Genomic DNA, 12,694 nt, shown 5'->3' with positions numbered 1-12,694 from the left:
CTTTATCCCAATTGATACATTCAGCAGCCCAATAGGACCAGGCACAGCTTGCAAACTGACCACTTGTGGTAGTCATTCATGTATCACCTTTAACTCATGTGAATTAAATTAATTTCAAGAAGCAGCCCATAGTATGTTTGCAGTGAATATGCTTTTCAATATAGCATCTTTATCATTTAGGATGGGGGGTTAGACTTAGAACGAGAGGATTAGATAAGTGAAAGATTTAGAGCAGGTTTGAAGTGAATCCAGAGGTTGTAGCATTACCTTACTATCTTTACAAAGCTATTAACTTCAGGGGGCATAGAGAGAGTGCAGGAATAAGGACAAGAATATATCCCATTAACAATTAACAGGCGCTTGCCTTCCCTTGAAGGTACAGAGCCATGAGTGAGGTAAAATGACTGGAGAAAAGAACATAAAGAGAAACCCCTCCTAAAAACAAAAAATAATAAAAGAAGAAGTCTGAGATATTCAGGAGCCGGAATAAAAAGGGAGATGAGGGACAATATGGTGGAGCAAGAGACTGAGTTGGAGAGAGAGGACAGAAAAAAGAAAGAAATTTTAGGGTGGAATGAGGAAAAGAAAAAAGAGAGAGGAAAAAAAAAAGTATTTGAAGAGCCTCTTTCAGACTGTCTCTGGTCTCATATTATACCACATGTACAGCCATATGCAGAACCGAATCCCCTGCTCTCAGCTAGCCAATGGCAGTTCCCCACGACTGAGACTGAACACAGTCTGTAAGGCCTAACTTGAGTTTCCCTACCCTCGGGGTTGAACTCCACTCAGTTCTATTACAGATTTCCCCTGCCCTTTCTTTAAAGATGTTCAAAGTTGGGAGCTCAGAAAACTACCCTTCATGACAACCTATGTCTCTGCAGAGTTGGTCTAAGGACTGGCCCAATCAGGAGGTTTGAGAACGGTGGGGGGAAGGTCGTGGGGGTGTTTCAAGGGCGCCCGCGTGGCTACCTTCCTTACTGGGTCTGTTGTCGCACAGTCCAGGAGGTCGCGCACCCGCCAGGTGATCTCAGGCAGGCAGGCAGCTGAAGAGACCCCTTCCGGGGTCTTTGGGTCCTTGCTGGGTCTTTGTCGCGCAGTCCGGGAGGTCGCGCACCCGCCGGGTGATCTCAGGCAGGCAGCCTTATTTTAGTATTCTTATTGCTTGTTTTTCTTCATTCTAAATAGTATTATTTTCTCTTGCCTTTTTATCCTTAGCTTTGTTAAAGGTATATCAGTTTTATTATTTTTCTGAAAGATACAACTTTTTTTTCATCTTCTAAATTGTTTTGCTAGATGCGGATACTTAGATTTTTAATCTTCCAATTTATGCATTTAAATGTATGGACATTAACCACAGTTCTGTCTACATGCACAATGTTGGTATTGTATTTCACTATATCTTTCTATTGAAAGTGCTTCCAGTTTCTCTTTGATTGATGAATTATTTGAAATGCATCACTTAATTTCCAGGTAATTGAATATCTAGTATTGTTGTTATCTAGCTGAATAATTTTAGATCTTTAATATTTATTCAGTCTTGCTCTTTGACCCACTATTTGGCAACATTCTAGTAAATATTTTATGTGGACTTTTTTTTTTTTTTAATTTATTGGTACATTCTAGGTAGACAGTACAGTTACATTCATTACTGGGATCCTGTACCTTTATTATGTGGACTTTTGAAAATAATGTTATTCTCCTCTTGGAGGTAATGTCTAAATCAAAATCAGCAAGTTTGCTAATCTCTCGTGTCAGCTGTTAGAAGGCTGCATCCAGGGTGTGTGCAAAAGTGTCATCCCCTCTACTTTCCCCATTTTCCCCTTGTCCATCTTGGTTCTACCCATCCCATTTGTCTCACCGATCGTCTTTCTATTTTGTGGGACTTTTTGGCCACATGCAAATTGATACATTTATACTTTCTTATTTCCTTTTTCTTTTTATACAAAAGGTGCACCATGGCTTTCCCTTATCTTTTGGGTTTTGAACTTAATGTATGTCCTGTAAATCATACTTATATATAGGTAGTTATCTTCCTCTTTCCTTTCTTGCCTCTCTGCTCAAGAGTCATAATACTTCATTGTGAGAATGTAGCATAGTTTATTCAGTTATTTTCTTGTATATAGGCATTTAGGTGTTTTCTGTTACTTTGCCTGCAGTGAATAACCTTTTGCATATGCATTGTCATGTTGTTCTAAGTATGTCTTAATCAGCTTGGACTGCTATCAAGAAAAGACATCAACTGGGTAGCTTATAAATAAGAGAGACTAAGTTCTTGATTCAGGTTTCTAGTATAATGAGGGCCCTCTTCAGGTTGTAGATACAAGGTTGTAAGGTTGTGGAGGAACGAAGGATGCTCTCTCTGTTGCTCTCATGAGTATACTTTCATGGAGGCCCCTCTATTAAGACATCTCATCTGGATTAATTCCCATAGAACCTGTATCCTACTGTCATCTCACTGAGGAATGGGTATCAGTGTAGGAGTTTTAGTTATAGACTTTGAGTCCAGAGCAGTAATCTTTGGCATAATTCCTAGTACTGGAATTGCTGAATAAGTAGAGGTAAAAAGCATGTGTAGTTTTATTAGGTGTTGCCAAATACCGCTCTATGAACTATATCAATTAGAATTCCCACTAGCAGTGTATGAGAATTCTTGTTTCCTCGTGCTTTTGCCAACTGTTAGGCCTGTTCCCCCACCTATTAAAAATCATTCAGCAGTTTTTTGTATGTACATATTTTTATTAAAATAAAGTTCCCATAATGTACAATTTACCATTTTAACTACTTCAGAGTGTACAATTGAAGTCTTTTTAAAAAATTAATTTCATACACCCATCAAGACTGTCTTGATTCTAGAACATGTCTGTCACCCCCCAAAGGAACTCTTTTCCTATTACCTATCATTTCCAGCTCCTTCTAATCTATCCCTGGCAGCTAGTTATTTGCTTTCTGTCTTTGTAGATTTGCATATTCCCTATGTGTATATAAATGGACTCATATAATTTGTGACCTTTTATGCCTGGTTTCCACAGAATAATTTTCTCTGAATTCATTGTGTTGTAGCATACACCAGTACTTTGATCCTTTTCTTGCTGTGGGTACACCATGCCTTCTTTATCCAGTTCGTCCACTGGTGAACATTGGATTAGTTTTACTTTGTGACTTTTACAAATAATGCTGCTATGAACATTCACATATAAGCTTTTATTTGCATATACATTTCTAATCTTTCAGGTATTTCTACTAGCAAACTTGTTGGGTCATATGGTGACTGTTTAACCTTTTTTTAGGAGCTGCCAAACTATGCCATTTTACATTATACCAGCAACATATAAAGGTTTCAGTTTTCCATGTTCTTGCTGACTCATGTTATACTGTTTATTCATGTCTTTTGCTTATTTCCCTATCCTTTTTTTTTTCCACATTTTAAAAAAAGTTTCTGAATGCATTGAGTTAGCTTTTTCCCCTATAATATATGGTACATTTTTTTCCTTGTTTTTCTCTTTTGACTTGGTCTGTGGGTCCCTCCTACACCCACCATACTGTCATACCTGTTTTATTCTGTATTTTACTTAAATGGAAGACATTTTGGATCGAAATAATATCATTCATACTTTGTTGCTACCATATTTTTATGTGGAGCATTGATCCTTTTCCTTGCAGAAGGTGGAACCTGGTCACTGAATCCTGCCCATAATGGAATGATTCTGAGCAGAGACTATGCTCCAGGTGTTAGGAGACCTCCACTATCGATTCTGTGTCCTGTTGTTCTTATTGTGATGTGTCTTGGACTCTGAGATCTACTTCCTGGATCCTTTGAACTGCCCTTCACTGTGCCTTTAAGAGGCTCTCTCTTGGCTGGAGTTCAGGACTGGACTCAGTCTCTGCTCTCCTTTTCTTCACCAGCTTAACTGGCCCCTTGCTGCCCGAAGCCTCCATGGTGCCTCTCTTACCTAGTGCCTTTTCTTGACTTCTGGCTCTTAGGCGCTGGGCTGCCAAGCCCTGTGGGAAGAGTCAGCTGTAAGGAATCAGGTCTTCTCTCCATCTGTGTCACTCTGTTGCCTCAAAATGTCTCTGTTTTGAGCCAGAATCATCATCTGTATTTTGTTTTTAAAATCTGGATTTGAGGACTTTTCTTAGTAGGAATTTAATCTTGTTCTAACTATTCCCTGCCATACTTGAAAATAATGTACTTTTTTATGCGCTTTTGGTTTTGTTTTCAGTTGCTGTGTCTGATTCTCTTGTTAAGCAATGATTTGACTAAGTAGAAGGTCTTTGTTTTGATTATAATTGCCATTGCCAAATATTTATTAAGTCAACTCATGAAGAAAGAACTTTTTTCTCTGAAGTAGGCAGCAAACAAATATTTGTTATTCTACTGTAAATCATGTCCTTGGTGGAGGGCAGTGATTATTTTGATAGGTTAGGTCCCTGTCCTCCTCAGTCTCCTTTTGCATGTGGTACATCATGAGAACAGTGTTGATAATAGAAATACCAAAATCATATGGTAGTTAGTAGATATAAAATATTATGCACTGAAAATTATTTTTCTCTCTCAACAGAATATGACAGATACCTAGCACCTAGCAAAATAATGGCGGCTGCTTACCTTGACCCAAACTTGAATCATACACCAAATTCGAGTGCTAAGACTCACCTGGGTACTGGCATGGAACGTTCCCCTGGTGCGATGGAGCGAGTATTAAAAGTCTTTCATTATTTTGAAAGCAATAGTGAGCCAACCACCTGGGCCAGTATTATCAGGCATGGAGATGCAACTGATGTCAGGGTAAGTATTTCCTTTTATGTGACGTCTAAGTTCTTAGGAAAATAACAGCTGACTCATATTTTAGTTATACAGTGGCATTGACTTGTTCTTCCTTCCTTTTTAAAAATTTCAAATCATGGAAGAGTGCAAGGAAACAGCAACATAGCCCCTAATACGTATAAGAAACTGATTTTCTGGGTGTAATTTTTAGTGTTTGTTTAACTCCGGATAGAATTTTTTTGTTTAGAAACTCTTGACTATATGATATATATTGAACGCTGTGCTAAATTCTAGGGTTGTAAAAGTGTTGTGTAAGAGTGAGCTTTCCATTACTATAATGAAATGGTAATTAGTCTATAAACAGAAAAGGTTTATTTTGGCTCACTGTTTTGGAGGTTCCAGTCCATTACTGAGTGACTCCATTGCTTTGGCCTCTGGCAAGGCAACATAGCATGGCAAGAGTGCATGGCAGAGCAAATTACTCTCCTTTCACCTCATAAGAAAAAAAGGAAGAGAAAGAGACTAGGGTCCTACACTTCTTTTCAAGAGTATGTCCTTCCATGACCTAAGAACCTCCCTTTAGGCTCCCCCTCCTAAAGATCTATGGCACCTCTCAATAGCACCACCTTATGGATCAAATATGGACCTTGGGAGTGACATTTAGTATCCATATCATAACACAGTCCCTTTAAAGTCCTTGCTTTTGTTCCTTCAAGTTCACAGGTTTGGGGATAGCGGTGGAGGTGACAATCATGATCTTAATGATAGCACAGTTCAGTAAGTGCTTCTTTGGAGGTTGTCCCAGGTGTTTGGAAGCCTGAAGACATACTGTACCTAGTAAGTGGAGGAGTTAGCATTGCAAAGGGCTTTCTTTGGTTTGGGAGAGGTATGAGAACTGGTGACTTGTGGGAAAAAGCAGTGGGCATATAGCTTGAGGGCCTGTTTCTAAAAATCAGGAGTGAGCAGGTAACAGTTATTTAAAAAAACTGAACTCAGTGTGTACATTTTCAGAAAGCATTAATTTCGCTCAAGTGCTGGCAAACACCAGCTTCTGGTTCCCCCTCCGCTAGTCTATTCATCTGTAGGGAGCAGAAGTGACCAGTGATGAAGAAGCTTATTTATGTCATTTTTTTCCCTTTCTTTTTACAATAAAGAAATATTGACTTGCTGTCCTTTAATTTAAATGCTTTTATTGTTTCAAGCAAAATAGAGATTGGTAGAATTTAGATTTAAGGCCATATATATATTTTTTGGGGGGGGAGCTTTTGAGACAAGGTCTCACTATGTAGTTGAGATTGACCAGGAACTCACTATGTAGTCCAGGCTGGTCTTGAACTCACAGTGATCCTCCTGCCTCAGCCTTCCAAATGCTGGTATTACAGGCATGCGCCACCATGCCCGGAGCAGCTATAAAATCTTTAATATGAATTATATATCATTTTCTGTTACATTTGTACCAAGTCAATATTGATAGACTAGTCAGGTAGATTATTAAAAGGATGGTGATTCAAGATGGAAAAATATATATTAATATCTATTTATGTAAAAATTGAAAGTACAGTATTTTTAAAACAAACTTTATATGCTTTTTTTTTCCCTTGCTTTTTTCTAGTTCCGTGTTTCACATCTATTCTCATGCACACAATCACTTGGTAGAAAGGCCTTCCCACAAGTGTCTGTCCTCCTGTAATGTTAGATATTTCTGTAATGTTAGGTAATTTATATTAGAAGAAAGCTTGTAGCTGTAACTTTATGGGAAGGTTCTAAGTGAGTATTCTAGATATTATATGTCATTCAGATATAATGAATGAGAAAACTCTTTTAATAATTGTATTAGCCTTAATAAACTTTTGAGTATTTATATAGGAGGGAAACTTTTTAAAGATGATGAATTTGACAAGGCATTTAACAGATATTCAAGAATTATTTTATCAGGAAATTTATCCTTCCAAGGCTTTGAAACCACTCTGCCGTGGTTTTAATATCATATTTTCTGAATTTGAGAAGCGTACTGCGCTGGAGAGGTCTAGTGGATATTGGAGACTGGCCAGACTTTAACTGACATTAAAAATAACTCAGATACAGATGCTTGGGTTATGTAAACATATGTATCAAACTTTTGTGAATGTCAACATGACCAAATCTCTGTAACAGAAAAGCAGGCTGTTTTATTTCAAAGTAACTGATAAATGTTGAAGTTTAATTACCCATATCAGTTGATTTTCATCTTGAGGCAGAAAAGTCACAATTGGCATAGAATTTACCATGGCCCTCTCCTTAGATAGCATGAAATCTGAAATACGCTGGATCACTGTGATGGAAGATTGGATATATTATCATTCACTTCCATTAAATGCTTCAACATGATTTTTTCTTTTTTTTTTTTGAGACAGGGTCTCACTATGTAGTTCAGCCTGCCCTAGAACTCATTATATAGCCCAGGCTGCTCTCGAACTCACAGCAATCTTCCTGTCTCAGTTTCCTGAGTGCTAGGATTACAGGCATGCACCACCATGCCTGGCTAATGTGATAATATTTGAAAATGCAGTATTTCTATTTTAAATTGATGGATCTGCATATCTGCACAAAATAGTACTAAAGAACATATCCATAACATTTGTCTTCCAAATGGTATCAAAGGAAACTTTTAGATAGACTAACATATCATCAAGAAAGAATAAAGTAGAAGAAACAAAGAATTTGAGCACTTAAGACTCCAGAACAAAAGTGGAGTAAGTTAAGAATATAAGTATAATGTCTCAGAAGAAAAAAGCAGAACATTTAATAGTAGCAAAGGAGAATCCATGCCAGCCATTCCTGAAAAAATATGGCTTGTTACTGTCCAAAATTACTGAATAATTAGATCAGCAGTTATAGCAGTACTGCCCTTTGTTTTGGGCTTGTTTGTTATTGAGCACTTGAATGTGGCTTAATGTGAATTGCATGGGCTGAAGGTGTAAAAATATACTCCAGATTTAGGGCTGGGGATTTAGCTCAGTGGGTCCAGCAAAGGGTCCGAGTTCGATCCTTGGAACCCCCCCCAAAAAAGAATACACACACACACACACACACACACACACACACACACACACACACACACACACACACACACCAGATTTCACAAACATAGTGTAGTGTTTAAAAAAGTGCAAAAATGACAATACTTTTGTATGATTGTATATTAAAAATACTTTTGGTACATAGTTGGATAAATAAACATTAAGAATTGAATTTGTTTCTTTTTACTCTCTTTAACGTGACTAGATATTTTGATATTATTTATGTGCCTTACATGCTGTTTTTACTGGACAGTTGTGTTCCATAGAAAGTATCTCAAAGACAATTTGCATCAGAAGAACTAAAACTTTTGAAGAGATTAGACATTTCTTCCCAGGAAAACACCTGGTTTATTATAATCGTTCATTATAGGGATTTTCATTTCTCATGTTTCAATAAATAAATTTTTACTCCTTTTATGTATATGTGCTAATTAGTTTGAATATTTGGTTGATGAAAAAGTTCAGAATTCCACAGTTTACAGACAGAGTACCAAGTATAGCCACAATAGTATAATGACAGTCATTTCACAGATCTAGTGATACCAGGTGCAAGCTTCTGGGTCTTGGACATACTTTTTCTCCAAATTGAAGACCACCACTGGCTTCATGTGCAGCACCTCATTATGAGGAAGCTTCCCTGCCTCTTTGAGATGGTCACATAGGCACTCTGCACCTGCTTAACCACAGCCTTACTTGTGCAGTTATCCAAACCATGTGCATTACCAAAAAATGTACAAATCATAAATCCAGTAATGGTCACTAAATAGTGCTGCCAGACTGTTAATGTGGTTGCAAACATCACTTATCTTGGTCCGAGCTTTGGCCAAGTGTCAGTACCATCCTTCAGGCTGCTCTGGAGGTAAGTGTAGGATTATTCCAGAAGAGCCAAGATTAACCCAGGTTGTACAATGTTTCTCAGGCAGTACAGTGTTAAGATAGATCATCCAGAGACATCGTGGTGATACTTAATAATGACTTAAAAGAAAATTCCTTATTCTACCCAATGGAGAATTTCTTAGAGAAAGGCATGTTGGATAACTTTTCATAAGCAATCCCAGGTGCAAGAAAATATCAGAACAGCATCTTCAAAAGGCTCAAGAAAATAATGTCTACCTCTGTTAGCATATAGATTATCATTCAAGAAAATTAGGAATGGAGGTACATCCAGAGAAATAGTGTGTAGAAGCTCTCACTGGAAAAAATGATAATGGACTATGGAAAGTAAGCCCAGAGCCCAGAAGGTCTATCACTTGGAATGATGCTTAAGGCTGAGGCTCATAATCACACCACCCAGTGTCATCTCCCTGTACTTCTCTTAACTTTGTTGTTGTCTCTTACAGCTACAACTGAGATTTAACCCACTGTTCTGCCTGTTCCTTACTGGTACCCTGACTCATGGGTCAATCTTATTTACAACCTTGGTGCTGCATGGCTGTCATGCTATATAGGTTTACTTCTTTTTGCGGGGAGGGGGATATGGGGGGAGTGAACTCTGAACCTTATGCTTTCAAGGCAGGTGGCAGAACAACTAAGCTAAATCCCTGGCCTCTTAATTCATTATTATGTCTTGCTTTATTGCACTTCACAGGTAATACTGTTTTGGTTTTTTGAGACAGGGTCTCACTATATAGTTGAGACTGACCTGGAGCTCACTATGTAGCCCAGACTGTTCTCAAACACAGCATTCCTCCTGCCTCAGCCTCCAGTGTGCCAGGATTACAGGTGTGCAACACACCTGGCTTTTGTTTTCTCCCTGCACTGGGGATTGAATTGGGCCCATGTGCTTGCAGGCACCAGAACCATTGAGCTAAATCCCCAGCCCACAGATAATACTTCTAAAAAAGAAAAATTAAAAGTTTGTGTTAATCTTGTGCTGAACAAGTGTTCTTGGCACCATTTTTTTCAACATTACTTGTTCATGTCTGTCACATTTTGCTAATTCTCACAATATTTCAGACTTTTAAAATCATTAGTATATTTTTTATGGTGATCTATGTTCAGCGATCTTTGATGTTACTATTGTAATTACATGTGCCCTTGTAAGATTGTAGACTTAATAAATTTGTGTCCTGACTGCTTTGCCAACTGGCCCCTTCCCACCAGTTTCCCTAGTTCCTGAGATGGGAGTATTGATGCTGTGCCAATTAACAACCCTATAATGGTCTCTTAAGCATTTAGATGAAAGAAGAGTTGCATGTCTGTCACTTTAAATCACTTTAAGCTAGAAATGATAAGGCTTCATGAGGCGGGCTTGTCAAAAGCTGAGATTGAGAGGTCCCATGTCAAAAGCCAAGTTGTGAATGCAAAGGAAAAGTTGTGGAAGGAAAGAAATATTGCTACTCCAATAAACACATGAATGATAAGCAGATGAAACAGCCTTAAATTGCTGGAAAAAGTTTCAGTGGTCAGGATCGATAATCAGACTTAGCACAACATTCTCTGAAGCTAAAGGCCAATCTAGAGCAAGGTCCTTGCTTCGTTTCTAATTCAGTTCTCTTCTATTAGCTTTCTTCAATTTTATGAAGATTGAGAGCGATGAGGAAGCCACAGAAGAAAAATTTGAAGCTAACAGGTTAATTCTGAGGTTTAAGGAAAGCAACTACCTCTGTAAGCTGAAGCAGCATGTACCAATGTAGAAGCTGCAAGTTTTCCAGATCTAGCTATATTCTGTTTTGTTGTTGTTGTTTGTTTGTTTGTTTTGGTTTTTTGAGACAGGGTCTCACCATGTAGTTGAGACTGACCTGGAACTCACTATGTAGCCCAGGCTGGTCTCGAGCTCACAGCAATCCTCCTGCCTCAGCCTCCCAAGTGCTTGGATTACAGGCATGCGCCATCATGCCCAGCTTCAGATGTAGCTATATCTGTTATATAACAGATATATAACTATATAATATATATAGTTAACAGTTATATATAACATATATAGTTAACAGTTATATAGCAGTTGAAGATGGCTATGCTTTTATCAGTGTGGATGAAACAGCTTTCTCTTGGAAGAAGATGCCCTCTAGGAGTCTCATAGCTAGAGAGAAGTCAGTGCTTGGCTTCAAAGCATAGACTGAATTGTTAGGCCTAATGTAACTGGTGAAGTTAGGTTGGTGTCAGTACTCATTTACCATTTTAAATATTTTAAGACCCTTAAGAATTATTCTAAATCTACTCTGCTTGTGCTCTTCAAATGGAGCAGTAAGGCCTGAATGATAGCATATCTGTTTACAACATGGTTTACTGAATAATTTAAGGCCATTCTTGAGACCTACTGCTCAAAAAATAAAAAAGATTCCTTCAAAATATTAGTGCTCATTACAGTGTAGCTGGTGAGTTCCAGTGGAGATGTAAAACTTACTGTTTTCATGTTTGCCAACACGATATTCATTATGCAGCGGCAGAGGGTTTAAAGAGTAATTTTGACTTCAAAGTCTTCTTATTTAAGAAATCCACTTTATTTTGTAAAACAACCTTGCCATAGATGGTGATGCCTCTTATGGATTTTGCCAAAGTAAATGGAAATTCTTTTGGAAAGGTTCCACTATTCTAGATGTCATTAAGAATTTGTGATGAACACAGGAAGAGGTCAGAATATCATTAATAGAGGATTGTAAGATTGGTTCTAGCTATCATGAATGACTTTGAGGGGTTCAGAACTTGAGTAGAAGAAGAACTGCAGATGTGTTGGAATTAACAAAAAACTAGAGTTAGAATTAGGGCCTAACTTGTGACTAAATTGTGATAATCTCTTGATGAAAATTTAATGGGTGAGCAGTTGCTTATTAATGAGTAAAGAAAGTAGTGTCTTGGAAGAAAATCCTGGTGAAGATGATATTCACATTGTTAAAATGATAACAAAGAATTTAGAAAAGCACAATGGCAGATTTTGAGATTGATTCAAAGTTGGTGTACAAGTAAAATACTGCCAAGCATCATCCCATGTTGCAGAGAAATTTTTTATGAAAGGAAGAGTCAATTGCTATTGCAAACTTCATTGTTGCCTTTATTTTAAGAAATTTCCACAGCCTCCCCAAACTTCAGTAATCACCAATAGGAGGAGTCAATAGCCATTAGCATCTAGGTGAGATCTCCATGAGCAAAAGAATTAGGACTCACTGATGACTCAAATGATTATCATTTTTACTGCATTTTTAGCAGTAAACTTTTATTTTATTTATTTTTTTTCTTTTTATTGAGTTAATTGGTACAATCTAGGTATACAATATAGTTACATTCATCATTGGGATTCTGTACCTTTACATAATAGGTCTTGATTCTCATTTTTCCCTTGTCCCTGCCCTCCCTTCACCCCCTCCTCCCCTCTCCATTTACAAACACTTTATTTCCATTTTTTCAGTTTCTCATATTTTTTTTCTCTCCCTTATTACCTTTCCTCCACCCTTCCCACTTTCCCTACACCTTTAGCCCTTTACTTCCTATTTCACATTATTAATTATCTCATTAGGATCCTGTGTGCTATTATAGTTTTTCACCCCAAAGAAACTATTCGGTATTTCAGTTAAAGAAATCTCTGTATGAGCATTAAAAATAGGGAATCCTAAAATAAAACTAAAAAGGAAAGTAAAAGAGAAAAGGCAATGTCTCTTATAGTCTTATCTTATTCTTTTTTTCATTATTTAGAGAATACTTTATTAGTTTCTGTAATCAAACCCATGTAGATATGACCTTCCATATTTAGTACGATGTGTTACCCTTGTACACATGGAAAAAAATTAAAAAATAAAAATAAAAATATATTAACATTTCTAGACCAATATGGTCATCCATTTCTGTACAATGCCAACTCAACACAGTAAATTGGGATGACTTTTTCCAAAGTTGGCTGCACCATTAAAGTTTCCCAAAATTCAATTTATATATA

The 12,694-nt window shown here is 37.4% G+C and overlaps 1 protein-coding gene across 20 annotated transcripts in view; it reads left to right on the top strand.

Moving 5' to 3' along the window:
* Positions 1–12,694, top strand: part of Ptk2 (protein tyrosine kinase 2) — a 265,206-nt gene that overhangs the window by 45,500 nt on the left and 207,012 nt on the right. For all 20 annotated transcript variants that reach the window (XM_033760874.1, XM_033760884.1, XM_033760882.1 and 17 more), the window contains one exon: positions 4,560–4,786. In XM_033760874.1, coding sequence (XP_033616765.1) covers positions 4,560–4,786 — 227 coding nt within the window. The remainder of the gene's footprint in view (positions 1–4,559; positions 4,787–12,694) is intronic.

Source organism: Fukomys damarensis, unplaced genomic scaffold (assembly GCF_012274545.1).
Source record: "Fukomys damarensis isolate Sample0158 unplaced genomic scaffold, DMR_v1.0_HiC HiC_scaffold_5, whole genome shotgun sequence".
Lineage (NCBI taxonomy): Eukaryota > Metazoa > Chordata > Mammalia > Rodentia > Bathyergidae > Fukomys > Fukomys damarensis.
This window is presented reverse-complemented; position numbering and strand designations above follow the sequence as displayed.